General features: G+C 38.4%; 1 protein-coding gene across 3 annotated transcripts in view; it reads right to left on the reverse strand.

Annotated features, from left to right (window-relative positions):
* The window catches only part of rab11fip3 (RAB11 family interacting protein 3 (class II)), a 42,078-nt gene extending 15,792 nt beyond the window's left edge, over nt 1–26,286 (reverse strand). For 2 of the 3 annotated variants that reach the window (XM_052113872.1, XM_052113870.1), the window contains exons 1-4: nt 23,524–26,286; nt 18,908–19,001; nt 10,906–10,979; nt 3,800–3,969 (exon numbers count right to left, since the gene is read on the reverse strand). In XM_052113872.1, coding sequence (XP_051969832.1) covers nt 3,800–3,969; nt 10,906–10,979; nt 18,908–19,001; nt 23,524–26,286 — 3,101 coding nt within the window. The remainder of the gene's footprint in view (nt 1–3,799; nt 3,970–10,905; nt 10,980–18,907; nt 19,002–23,523) is intronic. The other variant, XM_052113871.1, reaches the window with a different exon arrangement.
* Between the last annotated feature and the right edge of the window lie 1,376 nt (nt 26,287–27,662).

Below are 27,662 nucleotides of genomic sequence, written 5' to 3' on the forward strand. Positions count from 1 at the left end.
GACCCAGTGGAGTTTTAAGCTTATAAAACATTCATCCAATTGTTTTTATCAAAAAACATATTTTAGTGGGGTCTGGGTAGCTCTGGTTAATATAAATCAAATAAAATCTAGTAATCTTAAAACCAGAAAAACAATTGGCCAATAACATAAAAAAAAGGACACTAACTCAAGACATATTCCGTGAAAACAAGTCTTACAATTTTGAACAAATTTGAGTCTCAGGTGAATTTATTTTTTTTAAATGTTTAAATATTTTTACTGGAAAACAAGATGAAATATTAAAATACTCTTTTTTTAAATATTTTTTTTTATTTAATTTGTTTTTATAGTTACTGATCCAACTTTTTCTACACTGTATTTCTATAGTGTAAATCCTACACAATAAATGTTTTGTTTTTTTGTTATTTAAACGTACCCCTGTCTCACTGTAACGTTGTGATTGGTCACACAAAGCACGCGTGAAGACAGTGAACGCATCTTTAAGCAATTCCGCCTGTCTTTGGAGACTCTGAGCAACTGGGCATACAGGGCGTCAATGCCAACCAAACTTCTATGATCGCTAACAAAATGCTAATTACGCTGAATAAACTAGCCTTCAACAGGTTTATATGAGGTAATTTATAAATGCTCCTGTGAAATGTAGAGTTCAATCCGCCAGACGTTCCAGTCAGACATTTGTGACACGGCAAAACTGAATCAACCAGCAAATCTCCAATACGAGCAAAGCTATATATGCTCACAAAGTACGGCCATGCAGCCATGTGTGTGTGTGTGTGTGTGTGTGTGCGCTGCCTTAATCTGATTTAAAGCTCAGTACTGCAACCCAGTGAATGAACGTGTGTTGCAAGCAGACTCTGTAATAACATACATCTGCTTCATCTGATTAATCCCCATATGCATTACCTTGTGTTGTCCAACTGACACTCTAACACACATTAAACATTTAAATACACTAATAAGATGAGTGTGACGATAACGTTTATTTTTGTATGGTAACATAATCGCTGCATAAACAAAAACTCTGTAGAAAAATCTGCAAGTTATCGTCAAAACGAATTGATGTATTTTCCACAACTATGAATCTACGTTGAGAAGGTCACCGTTGGAGAGACTACATGACCCTGACGTGGTAGGAATGCTAAATCAAGACAAACACTCCACATTCCAAATAACAGACGGCAGAACATTGTGAAATATGAGACGCGAGTATGAGAGCATGTCAGAAAGTGTCTGAATAAAAGAGAGAGGAAATGGACCCTAGAGAGTGAGTGATGGATAAACCAAAGGCCGCAGGAAGACAGAAAGAGCAAACTCCACACTTCCTCCAACGAGACAGGAAAATAAAGATTGATACTGATAACACACACATACACAGAGGAAACAGGAACACCTTGGTCAGCTGAGCAGTTCTGGCAGAAATACAAATCTCTTGTCAGCAGAAACACTAACAGCCACAACAGTGGCTTTACAACTTATTCACAGGGTTCGAAGGAACGTAATTGACTATTTAAGGACAAATACAGTCTCTGGACATGTTTATTATATTCAGTTGTGCATTTATGTGTTTTTCTTTGTATATAAAATGATATACTATAATAAAAATTGGGATGCAAACATAAGAGATGTGAATAAGGTGATAAAGTCATAGCAGTTGTTTGTTACATTTACATTTATGCATTTGGCAGATGCTTTTATCCAAAGTGACTTACAGTGCTCTTATTACAAGGACAATCCCCCCCGGAGCAACCCGGAGTTAAGTGCCTTGCTCAAGGACACAATGGTGGTGACTGTGGGGATCAAACCAGAAACCTTCTGATTAACAGTTATGTGCTTTAGCACACTACACCACCACCACTCCTTTAAATACTTGTTGTATTTAAAGCTTTTTTGTTGCATTTAAAGCCTTTGAAGTGTTTAAGCATAAAGTAACCCTTTCAAGTGATGTAAATAAGAAATATTGAGAATATCTTTTTTAGAAAATTTTACTGAACAATTTGGGCAAAATAGCTTAAACAAATGTGCCTTTAGCTGAAAGGTGAGTAGTTTGCACCTAGTAAAACTCTACATGTCTTATGAATTCATTATCACCTAATGTTAACATATGCAACTTTTACTGTCTATGTTAACTCTAAAAAAAAGAAAAATAAATATATAATAATAATATATAATAAAACTCTAAATGAATTAATTTTGAATGCTGAACATTTAATTTAGAATGGCTGTTTAATGTTCACAAAATATATTGAAAATTTGTATCAGATTAAATCATGAAACCTTGATGCAAAATCAGTTATTTTGTTTATTGAATATAGATTATATACTATATATTAAAGACAGATAATAGGGGTCTGGGTATCTCAGCAAGTATTGACGTCGACTATCACACCTGGAGTCACAAGTTCAAATCCAGGGTGTGCAGAGTGACTCCAGCCAGGTCTCCTAAGCAACCAAATTGGCCCAGTTGCTAGGGAGGGTAGAGTCACATGGGGTAACCTCCACATGGTCACGATTAGGTGTTCTCGCTCTCAATTGGGTGCGTGGTAAGTTTTGTGTGGATCACAGAGAGTAGCATGAGCCTCCACATGCTGCGAGTCTCCGCGGTGTCATGCACAACGAGTCACATGATAAGATGCACGGATTGACGGTCTCAGAAGCGGAGGCAACTGAGACTTGTCCTCCACCACCCGGATTGAGGTGAGTAACCGCGCCACCACGAGGACCTGCTAAGTAGTGCAAATTGGGCTTTCCAAAATGGAAGAAAAGGGGAGAAAAGAGAGAAAAATAAAAGAGAGAGCTAAAAATATATTTTCATATTAGGTATATTATTAATATGATTATATTATTATTTATGTATATTATTCAGGGCCATCGATTTAATACGTTAATTCAATTGCAATTAATTATCTAAAAAATAACACGTAAAAAAACGTACGCAGTTAATACTGTCTCAGGACCGTGACAAGGAATATTCCTTCCATATTAGCAAATCAAGCATGGAGTACCACCTGTTTTCTCCAGGGGGCAGTAAGCGAAACTCTCTGTATAGTCAACTCTCAGCTTATATACAGAACAAACCCCACGGAGAGCAGACAACACGAGATGAGAACACGTTCTTGCGTACAAACACAGCTTGATGGATCGCAAATCTGAAGGCAGGGATCTCAAGACGTAAATTTAGTTTAACTTGACACGTTTTTTTCCAAAAGCGTCCGTCTGACGCAGGTGTACATTGGCGCGTCCTTAGACAAGACCTTATATTAAATCTCAGACTGATTGACGAATTCAATTGCAAAATGGATTGCTGTGAACTGTAGGCCAACGATTGGCTTATGTTCAATAATATGGAAATAAAACATATACTGCATTATAAAGCCACTTTTTTAGTGTTCACTTGCATTGTTTAAAGGAGGAGGCCTGAAATGAAATCCTACAAATCTTAAATACAGTTTTGATGAAGAAAGAAACTTCTTTCAAGTGCGTGACTTCACAAGGGGTTTGTGGTGCCTGTTTCATAAAACTACCACAAAATGCTAGACAATGTATTTGTCAAGAACTCCGTGTACCGAGCAAAGACACTTTATCAGAAAGTTATTGTTTCTTTTTGAGATTACTGACTACAGACAAAAACACTTAGTAAAACTGCTGACACATTCAAGGTTACAGAAACAGCACGGTTTATAGATCAAAGGTCACCATTATGCAGGATGGCATGACATTTATGGTGTGTTTGAGTGATTTATGACCCACGACTTACAGTCCGCTGTTTGTGTATAAATGTTATATTTAATGTGTGTGTTACCTGTTGCGGTCATCTCCATCTGTAAGTGTGTTTTCAATGCCGCTGTCTGTCTCCACATCCTCATGGAGTTCTGGATGAACGAGAGCCGTCGTGTCCTCATCCGTGAACGTTTCACACTCACTGTAAGCGCTCTCCGACCCCAGATAGGCACTGTCAGAGACCTCCGCCTGCTGAAGACACACACAGACACAAATGGGTCAGATATACATTCAAAAACACTGTCTGGAGTCAATAACTGCTAATGAAGATCTTGATCATTCAATTTGAGCTTTTCATGTCCACATCAGAAACATCTGTCCAACACAAAGTACGCCTACGACAAAATCAGGCAGATACAGAGTTTTTAATAATGCACAGATGTAAGTCTGCACATCAGCAGACACAAACCACTGTTAAACACTGCAGTGGCTGAGCGGATATCTCAGAAACTGTCTACCCTATTAAATCAAGCAGCAGATTACAAAAAAGTGCAAAAGTTTATTACGTAAACAAATACGAGCGACTAAGATGCAGCAGGGTAATTCTCATGAAACCGGTCAACAAAATGTCCTAGTAATATTAAAATATTCAATTCAAGTTAAGCTCAATCAACAGCATTTGTGGCATAATGATGATTACCATAAACATTATTTCGACTTGTCCCTCCTTTTCCTTAAATTAAGCAAAAATGTAGGGCCTGGATATCTCATCGAGTAAAGACGCTGACTATCACACCTGGAGTCGCGAGTTCGAATCCAGGGTGTGCTGAGTGACTCCAGTCAGGTCTCCTAAGCAACCAAATTGGCCCGGTTGCTAGGGAGGGTAGAGTCACATGGGGTAACCTCCTCGTGGTCACCAAAATGTGGTTTGCTCTCAGTGGGGCACGTGGTGAGTTGTGCGTGGATGCTACGTCTCCATGGCAACGCGCTCAATGAGCCACGTGATAAGACGCACGGGTTGCCAGTCTCAGATGCGGAGGCAACTGAGATTCGTCCTCCGCCACCTGGATTGAGTCGAGTCACTATGCCACCACAAGGTTTTAGACTGCATTGGGAACTGGGCATTCCAAATTGGGAGAAGGGAAGGGGCAAAAACCTGGGTTAAAGTGAGACACTTACAATGGAAGTGAATGGGGCCACTGCGTAAATGTTGAGATTCACATAACAGTTGCATCACTTTTGCACATGCTAATTCAGCACAAATACCTGCATTTCATTCACTAACCACTCGCAATCACGTTAAGCGGGCACAATCAGTGCTAAAATTGTGCCGCGTCTTCAATATTTGAATGAAGTCATTGTCATTCCTTTCCACACAAACACGCCTACTTGCTATGTAAATTAGGCTCATTAAAGATTATGCTTCATTCACAAAACTCTGCACAATTTACATCGAGCTATTGCCGCCAAATGAAAGTAGGTGGTAAAATGAATCTGATATAAAAGATAACATTTTCAACTGATAATTTCAGAAGTAATTAATCAAATAATCATCAAATGATGTTGAAGAGTGTTATAACATGGCATATATCCAAATGTGCCGTGTCGTCAAGTGCACGTTCTGCATGTTTAAGAGATGATCCAGGTGTCTGGATCAAAGTGATGCTGTTCAGTCCCGGCAGGGTGAGTCAAATACGGTGGTCTGCGGCATCCTCGGCTATATTGCGCTCAGAATCAGACCGCAAGATCAGAATTGCGTGGGCAAATGGTGTTCAGCAGCGATTTTGTGGGCAAGTTTGCACCGTTGCCTGATCTGCATAATTACTTTAGTGTAACGGGCACTAAATGAGTGCAGTTAGCATGTGCAAATAAACGGTGCTTTTAGCGGTCACAATTCATTCTTAGTGAATCCGCCCCTCACTGTTTCAAAAGTGTAGGGACAAGACATAATATGTGTGTTTATATGATTTTAGTGTGATAAAAATCACTTACTAACTTTTTCAGTGTAAAGTTATATCCAATTTTACAACGTTGCCATGACGACATAACGCTGTAAACTCTGTAATCCGACGATTTAAACAACTTTGCAGCATGAATAATACACAAGTTTTAACTAAAGCATTAATGTAAGTGCTTTTATAAAATTATAAGCTTCACATTTCTGCATTTATACCCTCCAAAAATTCACCCCATTCACTTCCATTGTAAGGTGGGACGAGTCGAAATTTATTTTTGTGGCAATCAACATTATGCCACAAATGCTGTTGATTGAGCTTAACTTGTATTGAACTGGGAATATTTCTTTAAAGCCTTAAATCAGTACAAAACAATGTAGATTATATTTTGCATAAAGAAAATAAAGCCTTCATAAAGGACCACTAAGATTTTTTGCATTGTGACATTATTTTCAGGACTTTTAAGCACCCAATCAATCAGGACAATTTTGCCACCCAATCCTCACTATCATAATGCGTCCAGATGTTTTACTATTACTATTCTCATTGTTTTCAATGATAATTCTCATTACCATAACACAGTCATGTTTTTATGTAAACGTTTTTATTCATTAAAATCAGCTAAGCTGAATGGCGGTACCAAGGGATTAAAACTATGACGTATGAATACTTTACCATTAAATTATTTTGTTTTTCGCCTTGTGATAATGAGAATTAGGAGGTAAAATGTGCTTAATAGTCACAAAAATTATGTTACAATGTAAAAAAAAAAATCTTCATTTAGGCTTCATTTTCTATATGCAAAATATAACTTCTTATTTGTTTCTTTTGATTTGAGAAAAAGAGGACCAGGACATTCTCTAGACAGGTTTTGTGAGAATCATCCAGCTGATCAGAATAGAAAGGCAACATCAAAACATGAGACTATAGATCAAAATGTACCACAACATATGATTTAATATACTGTATGTATCTCATTATAAACCCCTGCCTGTAATCCACTAAAACAAACAATAATGACAGTAAATAGTAGTACAGTAGTCTTGGTACATTTTACAATGTTGAAAGAGATCAGGCCACCATAAGGTGGAAAAATAAACAAAAACAACCAAGAACAATATTGCAAATTGCTAAAAAAATCGCCATGTCTTTATAGACACTTTGACTGCATAAGTCGTCAACACAACGCTCACAAAACTGAACCAAACTTCCGGATATTCAGATGGCTATTTTGAATTAGTAACAAAATTTGACTTAAGCTAAGATTGAACCTTGAATCTTAAATGTGTATCTCAAAGCCCGACATACCTGTGTGAGTCCGTGAGTGACTCGTAGAGCAGGAGAGGCCATAACAAGAACCATTCTACCTAGTAAAGTACCAGCACACTGGAAAAACAGGTTTACTAATAAACCTTAATCCTGACTGCTTCCTCCTTCACTCACAGTCAACATAGAGAATCAACAGAGAGAGAGACAAAGTCACATAATACTCCTCGTCAGTTCCACTGGAAATGACAACCAAAGTCCAAAGCGTACCAAGACCAGGAATGGGCGGAGTCCATGCCCACCGGCCACCCCCCTGTTAATTAACATTAATGTGCCAACCGAACTTCTCAACACACTACTAAGCAGAATGCGTGCAAACATGAAGTGCCAATGGCACAAAACCTAGTGAGCAGTCTACCTAGGCAGCATTTTTGGGCATGAGTATTGTTTCATATCTATCCACTTATAAAACAATTAGGCTGTGTCTCAAAACTTAATGAGCATTTATGGACATTAGTCATTATTGGTTTGGTTTTAAGACACAGCCTAGTACTGTTTTTCCAGTGCGGTCTGTTCCCATGAGAACTAACAGCCAGCGTTAGCAAAACATTAACAATTCCCACCTAACACACACACACACATACAAACTTTTTCATGACATGTACTGTGACAATCACATGTTCTAATAACAGGTGTGTGTTATGAAAGAATCTTTCACCAGCTTCATCTACAGTATATATTGTCAACTGTATGTGTGTGTGTGTGTGTGTGTGTGTTTGTTTCTGATTGAGACACACACAACTGTATGTGTGTGTGTGTGTGTGTGTGTGTGTGTTTGTTTCTTTGGAAGAGGTGCTACACCAAACCACCTAATCCTGTGTGTTTTGAAAGCAAACATGGAAACAGCACAGCCATTCATCACCTACAGGAAAACTCACAGGTGTGTGTGTGTGTGTGTGTGTGTGTGTGTGTGTGTGTGTGTGTGTGTGTGTGTGTGTGTGTGAGAGAGTGTGTGTGTGTGTGTGTGTGTCTCTGTGTGTGTGAGACTGTATGTGTGTGTCTGTGTGTGTGTGTGAGTGTCTGTTTGAGTGTGTGTGTGAGAATGTATGTGTGTGTGTGTGTCTCTGTGTGTGTGAGACTGTATGTGTGTGTCTGTGTGTGTGTGTGTGAGTGTCTGTGTGAGTGTGTGTGTGAGAATGTATGTGTGTGTGTGTGTGTGTGTGTGTGTGTATGTGTGTGTGTGTGTGAGCGTGTATTTATCACTTTGTGGGGACCAAATGTCCCCATAAGGATAGTAAAACCCGAAATTTTTGACCTTGTGGGGACATTTTGTCGGTCCCCATGAGGAAAACAGCTTATAAATCATACTAAATTATGTTTTTTGAAAATGTAAAAATGCAGAAAGTTTTCTGTGAGGGTTAGGTTTAGGGGATAGAATATAAAGTTTGTACAGTATAAAAACCATTATGTCTATGGAAAGTCCCCATAAAACATGGAAACACAACATGTGTGTGTGTGTGTGTGTGTGTGTGTGTGTGTAGTGACAGAAATTAGGAAATGGAAAATAATTTTTCAAAAACAAGTCTCAATAGGTACGTTTCTATATTTGAGCAAATGTGCTAAATATTGCTGGGAATAATACACACAATCTAACATTTGAAAAGTGTTTCGGGTCTCTGAAATCAATTCATCAAGGAATATCAAGTGTTCAGTACAATCACTCAATCGACAGGATTTGTGGAATATTGTTGATTACCACAAATGTATATATTCATTTCAACCCGTCCCTTCTTTTCTTTAAAAAATTGAAAATTTATGTTACATTGAGACACTTACAATGGAAGTGAATGGGGCCAATTTTTGGAGGGTTTAAAAGGCAGAAATGTGAAGCTTATAATTTTATAAAAACACTTACATTAATTCTTCTGTTAAAACTTGAGTATTATTTGAGCTGTAAAACCCAAACGGCTGTTCTAGGGTTTTCAGCATTAAGTCGTCATGGCAACAAAGTTGTAAAACTGGATATACCAAAAACCATCAAATAGCAAGCAGCCTGATGGGACCCGGTCACTTGCACTGTATGGACAAACTGAGCTGAAATGTGCTTATAAAAATCTTCACTTCGGTTCTGCTGAAGAAGGAAAATCATCCGCATATGGGATGGCTTAAAGGTAAGTAAATCATGAGAGAATTTTCATTTTTGGGTGAACTATTTCTTTAATCGTGTATATTTAGGAAACTAGCTATTAAATTAGCTTTAGTAAGACAAAGGAGTTTGCAATTTTATTTAAAAACGTAAAAAATTTCCATCAGCGTCATTTCCTGCACAGAATTCTATTAAACACAATAAAGAATTTGAGATGTGCTGGAAATGGCACTGTAGTGATAAAAAATGACATAAATCTCCTGCAATGCATGTACATACACTGCTGGACATTGTTAATGGACAAAATAAACAAACTAGCATGAGTGTGAAAAATGAGAGTGTGAAAGACTTTCTAGAATTTCATAGTGCTAAAAGTGCCTGAAGTTGAAGAAACACACATACAGTATATTTAAATAATTATATGCGAGTACCGGTATACACTGATGAGCCAAAACATTATGACCATCTGTCTAATATGCTGTTGGTCCTCCACGTGCCCCCAAAGCAGCTCTGACCCGCCGAGGCATGGACTCTACAAGACCCCTGAAGGTGTCCTGTGGTATCTGGCACCAAGGCATTAGCAGCAAATCCATCAAGTCTTGTAAGTTGCGAGGTGGAGCCGCTGTGGATCGGACTTGTTGGTACAGCACATCCCATAGATGCTCAATCGAATTGAGATCTGGGGAATTTAGAGGCCAGGACAACACCTAGAACTCATCATCATGTTCCTCAAAACATTCCCGAACAATGTATGCAATGTGGCATGTCGCATTATCCTGCTGAAAGAGGCCACTTCCATCAGGGAATGCCATTGCCATGAAGGGGTGTACCTGGTCTGCAACGATGTTCCCGTAGGTAGCACGTGTCCAATTGAAGTCCACATGAATGGTCAGACCCAGGGTTTCCCAGAAGAACATTGCACAGTGCATCACACTCCCTCCACCGGCTGGTCATCATTGGCACTCTGACCAGTCTACAGCTACGCAGCCCCATACGCAGCAGTGTGTGATGCACAGTGTGTTGTGACACATTCCTCCTGTAACCATCATTACAATTTTCTGTGACCTGTGTCACAGTAGACATACTGTCGGTTCAGACCAGACAGGATAGCCTTTGTTGCCCTTGCACATCGATGAGCCTTGGGCGCCCAACACCCTGTCACCGGTTTGTGGTTTATCCCTCCTCGGACCACTGTTGGTAGGTACCCACCACTGCTGACCGGGAGCCCCCACAAGCCTTGTCATTTCAGAGCTGCACTAACCCAGTCGTCTGGCCATAACTTGCCCTTGACAAAGTCACTCAGGTCCTGCCCATTTCTCCAGCATTCAACACGTTGACACATATGTATGAGATGATAATCTATCCAGACCTTGACATGCGGCCTTGTTAGGAGATGACACACACCGTTATTCACTTAACCTGGGTTGTCATAATGTTTAGGCTCATCGGTGTATGTGTGTGTGTATGTATATGTATACATTTATATATATATTGCTGGATTATAAATATAAATACATTTATATATATTAATATTTTATAAATAAATGATGCTAGATTTAACTAATGAATAAGTCAAACACACATTTCAACACAATACCAGCAGGAGGCACTAAAGCAGAACAATGCACACACTCCAGTTCTCCACTTATCAAAGTTCTGAGCTCCTCTCCTGCGGTCGTTCAATATTTTGGGGAATTTATGGAATGTGCTGGTCTGGATTTCACAATTCTGCAATAATGGACTCCTAAAATGCAGATTTATCATGCTCTTCGTGGCAGAAGGGACGAGAGAAAACAACCACAATGTTGGTGTGTGTGATACCTCATCATACTCCTCTGGAGGTCCATTGGCTTCCACTGCACTGAACTGAGTCTTGTAAATATCTGGATCAGAACCTGTCAGGGAGAAACACCTCATTAACGTCTCAAACTCATGTTGTTGCAAACCTGTTTGACTTTCTTTCGTGGGACACAAAAGGAGATGGTTGGAAGAATGGCTCAGTCACCATTCACTTTGATTGCATATTTTTCCCATACAATGAAAGTGAATGGCGACTGAGGCTAACATTCCGCAGAACACTCTCCTTTTGTTTTCCATAGTAAAAAAATAAAATAAAATGTAAAAACGTACAGTTTTGGAACAACATGAGGGCGAGCAAATACATTTTCAGTTTTGGAGATGCAGTGGTTAATGACATTCATGTTCTTTCAAATGTTTTTTTATCATCACTGGAATAAGTCGGACAAAGCTGAGCTGTCTGGATTCCAGGAAACATTATTTATATAAGAGTCTGCTCTAACTAACTGGAATTTTCAAATGCATGGGAAGATCTCGGGCAAACTGACTTTTGTGTCTGGCTGAGGATCCTAATATTACAAGAAACATCTACTGTAACATTTGTTAAACTTACATGCAGATCTTGAGTGTTAGGCCAAAATAATAAAACAAAAATCTAAATAAAAATATATTTACCCAAATTCACCTGTCTTAAAAACTAAAATGCAATGAGGTAATAAATACATGTGTGCTTTTGTCAACAAAAGTTCATTATTGGGTACATAAAAGATCCATGTTCAAAACCATGCCCTTGTCTTACCCCATTTCCCTACAGTAAGCCTACAATAATTATTTTATTTTGAGTGAATTTCAACTATTTGGTCGGATTTGGCGCAAAATCACAGGCATATATCATGCATCCTTACGTGTTTACGTTATATCCGTAAGCTGAAAAAAGAAGGTCCGTCTGTGTGGCGAGAAGCAGGAAGTGAGTGCGACAGCTGTTCAGTCAAACCAGTCGTGGTTTCAGGAGTCGGGACATCAGCGGAGTGAAATCATACTCCTAATGGATTTAACTGATTTTTTTGTTTGTTGTTTACTACGAAGATGTTTTAATGCTTAGATATGTTTTCTGTTTGTTAAAGCTTATATTGTTTGTCATGCTTTAATGAACGAACAATACATGTGTACCAATCGCAACGTGTTTATAAGTCTCGCTTTTTTTCAATGACGTTACTTTACATGTTTACTCATATTCATGACTTCTGAGTATTTTATTACATTACTGCAGTTTTGAGATTCCCAAATTGTGTGTCTCTAAGTGTGTTTGCCTTAGGTTTTCTTAGGCTTTTTTTTCTTCTACTTTTTTTCTTACCTCAGTCACAGAAATGCACAAGTTGTTGTCACTTTCCATTGTCCTTTTAGCAGAAAAATTAAAAAGTATATATATATATATATATATATATATATATATATATATATATATATATATATATATATATGTATATATATTGTTTTTTGTTTTGTTTTTTTGCCCGACGGAGACCAAATGATCTAAACGTTGCTAGCAAGTATAAGCGAGTAAAGTATAAAGTGTTTTTGGAGTAATAAATAAGCCACTTGCCATTTTATCCTTTTAGCAGACGTTTATACAGATCTAAAAAGCAACTATAGGTACAAAGTGGTTGGCCATGAATTTATGCTCATCTCAAGTTGTCTATAATTTCTATCAGGAAGACTCGCAGACTTGAGTGAAATTGAAGATGACATTTATTTGATGAATATAAAACAGAAAGGTACTGTCTCTCTTTGGCGTTGGCCCCGTCTGGCGGTCCGAAGTTGTTGTACTCGGAACCGCCATATCCTGCCGGAGATAGGAGGCAGGGGCGAGGAGCCTACCCCCGTGCAGTACGGGACTCAACTGGTGGTGGTGGGGTGGTGGAGGTTGCTTTGTTAGCACACTGAAACAGCAATGCGATAGGTTGTGAGCAGACTTATAAAGCAATGGCTTACATGCGATTGGCAGGGAGTTATCCAGCTAATGATGTGATGATGTACAGCTGCTAGTCTTCCCGCTAGAACTACGCTGCGCTTACATGTACCGATTTCATAGCAAACTAATGTATATTAATTGTTTTAGTGTGTAACCATCTCTCTGTTGTAACTTTACTTCCAAATAAACAATTACAAATGAATTATTTTAATTGTTATTTTGCATATTTCATGTTCAATAAAGTATTTAATCATTATTAAATCCTCATTTATTGTATTTATTTTACACTCTTATTGTTTGCAGTGCAAAGACCTACTGTTGTAATATGATGGTTCACTTACATTCACATTTATTGATTTGGCAGATGCTTTTATCCAAAGCGACTTACAAAAGAGGAATAATACATCATAAGCGAATCACCTCAAGGAGACAATGGTATGAAAAGTGCTGCATTAAAAAGTTTCACTAGCATTAGAATAGTATTATTCAAGAATATATAATTTAAATAATTTATGAGTGACCGGTTAAGTGCTCATGGAAAATATGTGTTTTAGCCTTTTTTAAAGACATAAAGTGAGTCAGCTTCACGGATGGAGTTGGGAAGGTCATTCAATCAACATGGTATGACAAAACCAAAAGTCCGGGAAAGTGTTTTGGTTCCTCTTTGTGTTGGTACAACAAGGCGCCGTTCCTTAACCAACCCGCAGGCAAAAATGATTTTAGGTACACTTGCATTGTCCACTGAGGCTGTAGATTCAATTGGACTCATTTCAGCCATTGCACAAGTTTCACCCCTTAAAATGATAAGTGTAGTACAATACAAACTTTAATGTGTATTGTGTAGTGGATAAAACGCTTTAATAGTCATATTAAAATATAATTGTGTTGCTTATATTCCTCAAAGTAAGTAAAATATAGATTATACTTTTTTAAGCAAGCAACATGACATCAACTTGAAAATAGCATGTCATGAGTCCGCTCTGCAGGTAATCAGAGTCCTCAATCCATGACATTCATCAGCTATAAGAGGAGTGCCGAATCACAAATTGCGTAAAGTGTTACTCCATAAGTACTTGCAGCTTTATGCTTCAACCGCTACTATTGTAACTACTATTGAAGCATTAGAGGAAATGTTTCCTTAACGTATTACAACAGTGTTTCCCATTAATTACCAAGACTGTGGCGGCCCGCCAACAACAAAGGTCTCTAACGTTGTGTTTTGCTTCATTGCTTCGGCAAAGCATCTCTCACTTCCAGTCAGTCAGCGCCCAAACTGTGAGCACGCATGATCGCACACACACACACACACTGGAACCAATTATCTAGCGTTAACGTTATTACCAGCGGCTCTGACAACGTAACTATTTTCAGCATCTGAGGAGCAAGTTCAACACAGGTAACCACTTTAGCTTCATTACATTGATGGTTCACAGGGCTCGACATTAACACTTGTCCGCCGGGACAAGCGGATTTTTGAAGGGGCAAGTGAAAGAGAATTTTACTTGCCCGACCGAACAAGCAGACTGATTAAAATGTCAATAACAAAAAAATATCCAGCTATATTTGTGATAGACTAGGCCTGTGTCACTTACTATAACGTTCATATTCTTATTCTGCTGTTAATAATCCAGAGCACATCATTTTATAATTCAGTAAAACAGCTGCATGTTGTTTGATTGACAGGCGGCATATGTGTGTGCGCTAAACATGCGCGTTTGTTCAGAAAATGCTCATGCTAATGAGCACATGAACAGTCGAATACATTTCAAAAATACGCCAAAATGCCTGTCTTGGTGAGGTATTCATGTAAACACAGAGAGTGATGTCTAAAGTGAACATAAACAGCGGAGAGAGAAAAGCAGATTTGTATTAAAATGTTGGACATGTAAGTATAAATGTGAGCTAATAGACCTGCTGCTGTCTAATGCGTCATTATAATAACCAAACAACCAGAACAAGAAAATGAAAAAACACTCTATTATTTCCTTATTATCTATTTTCTTTTCATTGCTGTTTTTTTATTGTTATTTTATAACTCACTGTTTACTAGTCTTGAATAATTAACATATTAGTTATTGTTATTATTTGTTGTGGTTTTGAAGCTGGCATTGAGAATCGTCAAATTTCACAACAGACTACTGAAATGTTGGTATTGTGATCATGTATAGACTTTATTGTACATTGTAGATGTTGCTGCAATAACATGATGAAAATCCATTGATCTCTTTCCATTGAACTATGAGCATCCCTGCTGTAAGTGATGATGATGATGATGATGATGGAGGCTTTCCTTTATTTGACTACCATACGTAACATAAATATTATCATATGACAACAGCCTCCTCCCCAATCCAGTGCAGTTTACATTTCTGTCGCAGAGAATTGAGTTGATTGCATATGTACACTATTAGGTTGGGCATCAGTCATAAGTACATAACATGTTATTTTAGCATGTAACTTAAATGTCCTTTTTTCACTCCAGACAAGTGACTTTTTTCTCGGACGTGTGAATGACCAATTTATTTTTATTTTACAATGCTTAATGTCGAGCCCTGGCTCAAACGTATGCTCTAGTCCATTTTATGTTTTGACCATTTGTGAACTGTGTTAAATTCTTTTAAACTTGTAGACTTGTCTCGTTTATGCTTTGTGGTTGTGACCATTTTGCCATGTCATCACCATTCATAGCTATACAACCAGTGTGTTTATGATTAAATTATACTAGAGCATAAAACTGTTTACAAGAGCACAAAGTTCTTCATAGATCTAGCCTCTTAGTTTTGCTCTCAACATGCACCAGATCGATGCATTTAACTTTAAAATTTAAAAATTACATTGGACCCCCAGAGGGTCCAGATCACCCACCACAGTCTCACAAAATCCTGTAGGTAACACTGTACAGAGTAAAAATAGACAGGGTGAGAGATGTTCCAGTCCCTCATACATTAATGAGGAGAGAAATTTGACATGTGAAACACAGGATGCTCTACGGGCCATTAGAAACATGACGCTAGATCTGCTATAACTCTAACATCATCCTTATTACTGAAAACACTTTCACCGTGATATCATTACAAAGCCATCAAGTGCTTTAAAACAAATCCATCATCTTCAAATTAGATCTAGAAAGAGAGATGATATGCTCTAAACTGTATTTTTATGCATTTCACCATTCTTTAGTTAACAGAACACAGATGAACCATATGAATGTTTTACAGGAGCATATATTCAAATGTTTAATGCATCTGTTTTGGGAAACGTAACATTTGCTTATCATTTACATTTTTCAGGTGTTTAAAATTTGCATTTATTGGTTTAGCAGATATGTTTATCCAAAGCAACTTACAAATGAATAACATTTAATAATCCGAGTGACTTCCAACAATCAAGTGTTTACATTAAGTGTTTCTTCAATGTCTATTATATATATTGTAATTTATGGCGGCTGTCTGTGTGTAGAGGATGTTCAGGTGTATTCTGACCCATTTTCTTTGTGTTTTCTTGTATATAGCTATTGAACAGGATATATACCAGTAGTGTTAATGCTACTGGGTGGGTTTTGCGTTAAACAGGGTTTAAATGCACCAGGACAAATTCCTCCATCTGATACATACTGGCAAATAACAGCACTTCTAATTATTTACTTTAAAGAACACTCAAAATCTCCAGTCGCTTTTATTTTGGAGTAATTCACAGATGCTTTGTCTCAATTTGCAATGTGTATTTTTCCGCACCTTAATTCAGGAGAAAATCTCTTCATCAGAGAAATCATTAGTAGGTGCAGATTGGGGCAAGTTGACCCACTCTGTGTATCTAGGCAACTGTACATATATTTTGTCAGGTAACCTTGCAAGCAGGAAGTATTCATCATTTCCATCTGGCTGTGAAGAGGCGAAGCAAACGGGAAAAGAGGGAAGTATGTTTTTATACAACAAAAAAAATGTTGTTGGCCAAAGTGATATTTTTAGGTTTGAAATGTACTAATTGTTGTGCCATAGCAAATGTATTTAGGTACAAAATTAAATATCATGCATAATAGTGTATATCCTGTGTATAGATACCCATGACTGGATTAGCTCAACTGAATTAGCTAGGTGCTTTTTCCAAAATCGTCACTATGGGGCAAAATACACTGAACAGTCTGGGGGAAGATGAGCCAATGGTTTTCACTGAAACAAATTTGTTCTAATAACAAACTGTTCTGTTTATAATGTTTGAAGCTAAAAGAGGACCTACTTTTTACAGTATATACTGTAGGCTATGCTAAATGATTGATCCAAGTCCTTCCTTCATGTTTCCATCCAAGTTGCTAATTTAATTTATGTGAAAAACCATAATATCACAAAACCAATATGCAAATAAAGCCACATTTCCATCCCCTGTGTTCAAAAGAACAAAATCGTCACTTCCAGAGATATTGTAGCCACTGTGACTCTTTTATTAATAAAATACGGTTAAGAGCGCACATGCAAATTACTGTTAAGAACATTGTCTCGTGTCTGAGAGCGACAACGTGTCACAGTTTCTGGGAGCACTATGTGTGTGTGCATTCCTCCTTTCTTATGTCTTTGCAGTGCGGATGTATAAAACATTTAAAAAAGTGTCAACAATCTCGCTCGTTGGCACAGTTCAAGTTTGTATTTGACTTATTTGCTGTGCAAACTCTTTACAGGCTTTGAATTTGTTACACACTGTTATTTCAGGATGACTAGAGAAACATTTCAGATGCAGTGACTGGTCCTCTGATTAGTCCAGTTATTTACATTTACATTTACGCATTTGGCAGACGCTTTTATCCAAAGCGACTTACAGTGCCCTTATTACAGGGACAATCCCCCCGGAGCAACCTGGAGTTAAGTGTCTTGCTCAAGGACACAATGGTGGTGACTGTGGGGCTCGAACCAGCAACCTTCCGATTACCAGTTATGTGCTTTAGACCACTACACCACCACCACTCCAACAAGTTATGAACGAGTTATTCAGTCACATGAAATATTTGACATCTTGTATTCCTAATAAATTCAAAAGGAGTTTATTCGGTTAATGTGTTTCCATTATAGTCCATTTGCATTTCTTCTTATTGAATAGATTATGTATCCACATCAAGCGAGCGTATAAGTATTTTATGTGATTTTTGGAGATTTTATTCTCATCTTGGTGTTTGCATTCAGCAGTTTGTTTGCGATATCCCAAAATGCACAGATAAATATGTGGATGGAAACTCAGCTATTTACATGCTATTTAACAATCCTCCGTGTTAAATGAAAAGAGTAAAGTAGGCTATAATTAAATGCATTATAGACTAGAAATGATTTAATAAAATTAGAAAAATTATTTTGCATCGGTGTATCGATGGAACAATTTAATTGGTCAAGTTGCCCCCAGATGGCTCTTCTTACCCACTAACCAGGAGCAACTTATACCTAACCTGAGGAAAGTTAAACCAATTTTTTGTGGCTTTTTGTCACAAACTAATTTTTATAATATCAAGTGATAGCAGACAGCTTGAAATAAAGGTAGCTCTATTTATTTTACGTGTCTAATTTGTCCTTTTATAGGAGACAACGTATGCAAAAATCGGCTCATCTTACCCCACTCTCCCCTAAATGTGATCATTTTAATAGTGCATTTAAAATTATCTTTTTACACTAATGTGTGTGCACTTTTTAGCAAACAAAGGGAAAATATAATCAAACAGGAAAATAAATGTAATACAGACGTATGTAATCTGCTCTTGCAATCGTCAGTCACTGTTCTGGTACAGCATGCAACAAGAGAAGTAGTACGATCTATATAAGTGAGAGCATTTCTAACCTTTTCTAACTATTCTTTTGGGGACAAAAAAACAAATTGGTTCCAAAATGAAAAATGGTTCATAATTGGACTCAACGTTTTCTTTATTCAGTTCTAAATATGGTTTGGGTTCCTCTATAGTATAATTAAGCTTCAATTAAGACCATTTACTTAATTACCAATTTTTTTACTTAAGACCAGAAAAAGGAAGTCCCACCATGATATAAAACAAGATGTGGTTGTGTGTTTGTAGAACTGTACCTTCACTGCTAATTGCGCTGATGCCTCTGTGGAAATCCTCAAAACTGATCACACCCAGACCGCTGGGATCCAAGAACCGTGTCAGATCCTTCACCTGAAACCACAAACACATATCAATTACTTAACAATCACCCAAACGATTCCTCTTACAAAATCACAGAGATATTCCCATCTGTGACGAGGAGAAGAGTGTGGCTGTCCCTGAGGATGCACGCCCGGCGCTGAATTAATGAATGAGAAGTGGCCGATGACCAGACGAAGGCGTGTCCGGGACCGGCGAGCGAGTTTTTGTCTCTCTCTCTCTCTCCCCCTCGCTCTTTCCCTCTCCCTCCCCTCATCGCTCCAGAGAGGTGGGAAAGACCTGCCAGGCAGAAGGACGGCCGGAAGGGAGGGGAGAGGACTACGTCAAGCAGGAGGTTTCCCCTGCCTGAATTAGGCGGTGGAGGAGAGTGATGAGGAAGAGGGCGTGGTCGGGCCATGAGGATGCACGCCCTGCGCTGAATTGTCCTAATTATCCGGGAGGGGGATAAAGACGAGCCGCAGGTGCCAGTTCGAGAGCGAGAGAGAACCACACAGCGCTGTGTCTGTGTGTTTATGTTTGTTTAAGTTGACTTATGCCATTAAAGTTATGTTGACTATTCTGGCGGTTCCTGTTCCTCCTTGCCCATCCTTGAACCCTGTTACACCATCCATTACATAAAAACACAAGACACAAAAATACAGACTGACCCTCGCATACAAACACAGGATGGTAAGAAATATAAAGTCATTTATCAAGCTTATTGGTCTTTTAATTCATATATAAGTCATAAAATAATTATATATATATATATATATATATATATATATATATATATATATATATATATATATATATATATTCATAAATTAAGACTAATCAGTAAATGCAAATAAAATAATAAGTGACCGTTTGTGTAACACAGACCTTCTCAGAACAAATTAAGCTTGAATATGTCTATTTTATCTTCTATTTAGGGACAATACAGTCCAACGAACCCATATGGGAATGTGCATGAGGAATGATTTGTCCTTGTCTAGTTTTATCCTCACCCTAAGATATAATCACCAATTAAATATTTTACAGGCCCATTCAAAAGTTAATCAGTTAAGTTGATTTTGCCCCTCTATAGAAGCATCTCATTTAAAGTGTGAAACTGATTTATCACATGAGTGGTGTTAGTTTGATTTCACACTGCAAAAAACATAGTGTGACTGACTGAGTCATCTTATTGACATCTGACGATTAAGCAGAAAATAATCATGAACAACCGCACTGTTGAATATTTTGCTGTTCACAGGCTAATTCTTGCTGTTCAGATAAATAATTCTTCATTTAAAGATTATTTAACCATTAAATGCATAGGGGTTTCACTAAACATTATTAAATACTCAGGTCTTTAGCGATTTGGCATGCCCAACGATCACAAATGGATCTACAAATTGCTCAGATAGTGTACAAGAAATAATAGAAAAGAATATATATCGTTTTATTTATTATACTGAATATCAAAGAGATGATGCAACAAATATAGAACAGGGTTAATTACTTCCACACTGAAATTTCATGGCTGTCAATCACACACTGAGCTACACGTAACACAAGCTACACATGTGTATTTTCTCCGTCGCTTTTTGAGTCTAAATAGATGCACAACTTACATCATTTCCTTAGTACACCCAAATGACAATAGCCAAATCATACTGTTAATTTGTTAAACTTCCTATAGTTTACTTCCACGTGACTTCCTCATCAAATAACAATGTAAAATATAAATCAAGTCAATCACTGAAACATCAGTGCCTCCAGCACATACTAACATCCATTGGTCTGGATACTAGGAGTTTGTTTATTAAACGATGCCGCTTTACACCGTTTCTTTATCTTCTGTTACTTTTAGTCTGTGTCTATCATCCAAATAATAGATATTCTTGAATTTAATCCAAATAAATTTTTGTTTGTGAGCTTTCTGCCATCTGAACACCGCTCTGCGCTATATAAGGTAAATGGTCTGCACTTATATAGCGTCTTTTTAAACTTAACGGTATTCAAAGCGCTTTACACTGTGACTCATTCACCCATTCATACATACATTCACACACCAATGGCGGCAGAACTGCCATGTAAGGTGCTAGCCTGCCATGCGGAGCAACTTGGGGTTCAGTGTCTTGCCCAAGGACACTTCAGCATGTGGAGTCGTGTGGGCCGGGAATCAAACCACCAACCCTGCGATTAGTGGCCGACCCGCTCTACCAACTGAGCCACAGCTACCTCTAAGGTAGACTTTCCTAAAAACTCAGTCAGTTGCATGACACAGTGTCATGTTGACCGCACCCATGTGGGGACGACCTGCTCCATGTAAAAATAAACAGCTTTTATTTCATTATGGATATGACTGGAGTCTTCATCTGATGTGCGTGTACATCATTAATAACATATTTCTAAACAAAATGCTATTCAGGTCTTAACGTGTATACCTATTTAATAAGCAAAAGCTTAGTGCACCTTAGTCACACACAGATATATGGACATAGATGCTCCATAACCTGATGTTCCCCCTTCACTTCCTGGTAAAAGCTACTTCCGGGTAAGAATTTGCATCCAAGGTCAGGCATTCCCATAGTAACCATATCAAACAGATATTACGGCATGGAAATCAGCATTGTACTGAATGGTACATGCAGACACAAACACACATAATCTCTCTCCAGTGTGAACTGAAAACATTCTGTACAAGATACAAGATTTCATTAGATTAGACATGTCTGTATGAGACAGGATAAGTATCCAAATCACACAAAAAGCTTTTGTTCACAGCTTTTCCATTTAATATATAATTTTCTTTCAACCTGTCTCGACAACAGTTGAACAGTTTCTCTACCCTTTCAGTGCATTTTTCCCATTTTTAAACTATTTCCCTAAGCCAACCAGCTGAGCAAGCTATTATACTGTAAACGTATATCACATGATGCGAAGAAAGCTCAAATCCTCCTGTAAAACTTTTCGTCCAATCACAACATTAACGCAGACACAGGAATGACCCTCGAGGCTGGGATGGTGTTTGGGTTTAAATTTCATCCCTGAAACTATAAACTACCTTATAAAAACACACAAACTTGCTTAGCACTGCAAACTTGATGCTTTCCACATAAAAACATGGTTAATGTTTGAACCTTGTATCACAAGGTCTTTAGAGAAAACACTAATTATCCAATCTAAGATAATCTATTGCACAAAAATACAGATACAGATGGACAAATGCTGAGAGAAATAAGTCATTTAGAAATTTTACATTTGTGTCAAGTGTAGCATGCATTTGGGAAAAGATGAATAAAAGTCCAAAAAGACAAATAAAAAAATCAAGTTGTCAGTTCGCCCTCCCCTATCTCTCATCTGGCAGTTTAACCTTTCCGCTGATCAGATCAGCAGTTTTAACAGTCACAAAATAGCCAGACTTCCTGCATCAAATCCATCCTCTCTTAAACAGACAATGAATGACACGTGTCTGTGGGATCAGGAGTTAACAAGGGGACACAAATCTATATACTCATTTGAACAGCAAAATAACCACAGTGGGATTTTGAGAATGGTACATCCAGTGCTTGACTACATGAGTGTATGTTATATGTTGTCAAAGGGATGTTAAGGCGAAACATGCTATATGCAAGTACGAGGGCAGGCGCTTCTAGCAACACAAGCTCGATTTTGTGAGTAGTTGTATTCCAAACTGTGTCATGACACTGAGAATAAGTTGCATTCTCAGTGTTGCCACCATTACTATGAAAATGAATGGTGACAGAGACTGAACATTCTGCCTCACATTTCCTTTTGTGATCCACAAAGGAAAAAATGTCATATGGGTTTAAATCAACATGAGGGAAATTTCATTTTTGGGTGAACTATCCCTTTAACTGATGACTTGCCAAATACAGTAAACATACATACAATAAAGCCCACCTTCAAACATTGGTATGGCATAGTATTACCACTTGTCAAACAAACAATCTATCAGGTTTTGTTAGATTTACTCACATGCTTTACAAACACAAGACACACAGGTACACAAAGAGCCACAATCCTGTCCTGTCACACACAATCATTATACGTTTAGTCTACCATCAATTTAGAGTCAATCATAAGATGACCCAAACTCACTCACTCAAACTGATCTACTACCTTATAGAGGTGATTTTCAAGTTAAGACATTTTCTAGAAGCCACTGTGTAATCTACAAGTTGATAGACAAACACAGAAAGAAATAGAAAAAAGTACTCAGATCTTTATGAAACATACATGAAGATGGTAGTACTTTTATAGTTTGCAAAAATTGTTGCAGACTAGCTATGAACTAAACTAGCTGTGACTATATGTCTACAGAAAAGCACAGAGAAAGAGATACGGGGGAGATGTGGTAGGGTTTGTGGGTTTGAATAATAAAAGCACTTCTTGGGTGACAACAAGATCAAGTTTCACTTGGAGCTATGTGGCCCCAGGGAAGACACAGTGTGTCCTGAAATCATTAAGCAATATAATAGCATTTACGCCCCAAACACCATTTGGACAAATTCACACAAATAGACACATTGTTAAAACTGACCTGTTCGGCTCCATATGCTCTTGCGAAGTCTATAAATTCCTCTATTTGGACAAATCCATCTCTGTCCTGATCCAAAGCCTGGAAAACTGCTCGGAGGGCTGACTGTTCCTCATCTCTACAGGCTGATGAAGAAACTATAGGCACATTTATCAAATCCACAGGGACTCTCTGGTCATGGAGTGACTTGATTGGCAGAGCATCAGAGGCCTTGCAAAGATCCAGATTCATTTCTGCATGTTTGGGAATGTTGGAAGTATCAGGATTATTCTCCATTGAGGTCAGGTAGGCCTCTCTGTCCAGACTAGGTCCACAGGGAAAGACATTTCTATGTGAAGGAGAGCTGGGGGCCACTGAACTCACTTGTTCCTGTGGCAGGTCTATCTGTGATAGTATCACCTGATGTGTGATATCCTCCTGATGTGTAGGCAGGGCTCCCTCTACTGTAGCCTCACTCAATTGGCTAGAAGTCTCTTTGGTCTCTCCTTGATCCCGCTCCATAAGTCCACCCGTCATGGTCAGTTGATCTCCTGTACAGGTAAAGGGAGTGGACTCTACAGAATCAGGATTACTTGCACAATCAGGAATTACTTGATTCTGAGTTGACATTCTGCAATCTGATATCTCCTCTTCTTGTAAAGACACACAGTAAAGTTTATTCCCGAGATTCAGCAGTGTATTGTGACCGTCATGGTGAGGTGTTACATTTTCTTCAGGTGTATCTTTTACAAGCGCACTTGATTTCGCAGTCAAGTTGTCATTCAGTTGGTCCACAGGCATAAGATTTTCCGCAAGTGCGCTCTGAGGATTTTGTTGAATGGTGATTTGTTCCTGACAGACTTCAATAATTGTATTTGATTCTTGATTGTTATCAGCTATGCTGCTATCTAAGTTTAAAGCACTACTGCAAAGCAACGGTGAATTAATGTTTTTTTGCAATTTGTCTGACTCACTCTTGAGAGTGGTAACCTGCTGATTTTGGAAATGTGAAAGTGTGTTTGGCTCCTCAATGTTATGTGTTGCGTTGTCTGCACACAGTATCTCTGTTGCCTTGAGGCCACCGTCTGAGTTGTCTATTTCTGGAGTCATTATTTCATTCTGAAATTCATTTGTGAGTGTGTCAGATATGAGATCAGGTGAGTTTGGATCACACTGTTGATCCTGTTCTGTTGTCGGCTGTGCGTTGTCCGTTTCAACAGATAAACAGTCTGAAGATGGTACATCTCCGCAAGAGACACTGTCAATTGTCAAAATGTCAAACATGAAGTCAGGAATAAGGTCTCCATTTTTGTCATGGTTCAACTCAGACAAGGCTTCAACATTGGTTTTGGGTGTAGCCTGACTGTGGACCAATGACAAGGTGTCAAACTCAGATGAGAGCTCAAGTAAGGCATAATGTTCAGGTGTGCTGACTAGTAAGGCTGATTTGGACACCATTGGTGCCTCACTCTCAGGTGGGCTTTCTGTTAAAGGACTTTCAACTTGTAAATGTATATGGGTGATTGAATTGAGTTCTGTATTAGCATCAGACAGACTGTTGTCAGCATTTTGCTTGGCCTCTTCCCTTACCTCTTTACCTACCATTTCCAACGTTATGTCAGATGTGTACTCTGTAGATGAATCAGGTAAAATTTCCTCAAAAGGTTCAGGTGATATGTAAGACTGTACTAAAAGACTCTCCCAAACAGTCTCTGACCCAAATGAAGGTGGTTTAGATTCTTCACTGGTTTCTATGTTGGCGTCTGTTCTCTCCTGGCTCTGGGGATCATTGTCAAGGGTCTTGTTACTACTCGAGGGTTTATTACTCTCCTGTTCAGAGCTGTACAGACCTCCAGCAAACAGCTTGGGTAACAAAATCTCTACCTCATCCGTTGGAAGGAGTGCACTGCCATCATGATATGATGGGACAAGTGGTTCGGCACATGTCACCAGAGGGATGGGCTCATGAGGGAGTGCAGAGGATTTGAGGTAGCTTTGTTTGGATGGTGTCAGACATGGTGTTAAAGGCTTGGGATTTGAATGTGTATCGGTAAATGACACCTCTACTGGAGAGACAGACAACAAGCCTTCAGATCCCAAAGTCATATTAGTCCCATGTGGAAGTGAGCTCTGACTGCTCTCATTCACAAATGTCCATTCCGCTTGGGAATTATGGCTAAATTCACAGTTTCTTAAAGGTGTGTCGTCAAGCACAAGGTTGGTTTCTTGCAATATTGTTTTCTCTGTCTGAAAGCCAAAGTTGGCAATGTCTGGCCCATCTGAATGTATTTCTAAAGGGTTTATGGTGGCAGTATCCTCTGTGGGTTCCATGAAAACCTGCTCAGGAGAGTCACATAGGCTATTTTGAGTCTGCACAGGTCTTTTTGAGAATGTAGGACTTGTAGACAAAGAATTAAAACTGATGAGATCCCCAGCAACAACATCTGAACTTCCAGGACATCCCTCACCTTTGAGGTCTTGGGGATGAGAAGACTGAGTCTCCCATTCAGGACAGACACATTCCAGATCATTTTGCCATTTATAGGTCTGCCCGGAATAATGAGAGGTCCAAAATAAGTCATCTAAGTTTATGGCATTCTCCTGAAAAATATTATCAAAGCTCAGGGGCGTTTGATGCCTGACAATATTCTCTGTAGAATCACCAACAGAACTGTTATCTTTATCCATGAGGAAAAATCCAAGGGGATTCTGGTCAGATTCCCACTCTCCCGTCCCACTCACCTCCCACTCGGAACACCCTTGAGGGCTGGAGAGAACTTGCTCCATTGAGAAGTCGTGTTCTCTCTTCTGAAAATTGTAAATATTCCAATCCTTTGTTATGATCCCACAAGGTAATAATGTTCGGAATTCAAAAGCAAATGGTGACCTCTTCCAGCATACGCACCGAAAGAATTATCCTTGTCGATACCCATGCGTAAAAGTCCACTTCCTCTGTAAATAATCAACAGCTACTGTTTACTTATGCAGACATTGGGATAATGTTTCACTGCCATAGCATAGCTCCAGGTTACCTGATGGGATATTTTTTCCTATATGCAAAGCTCTCCATAAGGAGGAAAAAAAATGCCCCCGTTTCCCTATTCCGCTTTCAAACAGTCACATCTAATCCATTTAATGTTGATCCACATCTCAATATCACAAAATATTACTTGACGATTCAAGATTACTGCCCATATAAAACTAGACTCAGAAAATCTTAATCAAAAATACAAACTTAGAATCTGCTAACATATATGAGAATACAATAAATTATAGAAAATAGAGAGCTTTATCATTTCAAATATTACACAGCATATACATTTTTAATTGTTGGGCTAGGTATGTTTTTTGTCTTAACTAGTCCCTTTGAATTTCCCTTACCAGTGCATGCCTCATAGGCAAATCTTGTGTAATGTTACAATAATGATTTACTAATAACAGGCTTGACACGTTCCTTTAATAACTACATAAGTATTAAAGCCTTCTTATAAGATTCCCTGGCACAAAACACAGTTGAAAACTTAATAGGCAGTGTTTTGAGTAATTTCAGATAAACCAGGTTTTCTCAGTCTGAACATATTTGCAAGGGCACAAAAGCAGACCATGTGTATTTAATTAGCTGTCTTTATGTGTGTTATCAGATTACGGAAATAAACCCATTAAATAACAGATTAGCATCATCGAGATCTGACTAGCTGGTTAGCTAGTGGCCCTTTCGACCCCCTCACATTTAATTTTAGTCTTTATAAAACGACCCTTTATGTGACTCAGATGACTTCCGAATGTGTTTATTTAATCCGTTCGTTTGGTTCGATTGTGGATGTTTAATTCCTCTATTTATCTTCTGAAAAATATCACGTGCGAAAATCCAGGTCGAGACGCGCGAGTCATCCACCTGCGCTTGTTATTAGCCTGTTAGCGGGATCAAATAATCTCGAGACCACCGATAATCCCACAAATAAAGAGCGTATCCTGTTTATAGTAATCCTTCGGCGACAGTTTTATCAGTTAATCTGACATTCAAAATTTGAAGTGCGTCTTGTTGTCTTAGTCGACGGATGATGTTTCAGATGATCTCTCATCAGCAGCAATACACAACCACTGCTGTCTCACGCTCACATACACACAAACCAATGTCAGCAACACGCATGCGCAACGCCGGC

The sequence above is a fragment of the Xyrauchen texanus genome, chromosome 41, assembly GCF_025860055.1.
Source record: "Xyrauchen texanus isolate HMW12.3.18 chromosome 41, RBS_HiC_50CHRs, whole genome shotgun sequence".
NCBI classification, from domain to species: Eukaryota; Metazoa; Chordata; class Actinopteri; order Cypriniformes; family Catostomidae; genus Xyrauchen; species Xyrauchen texanus.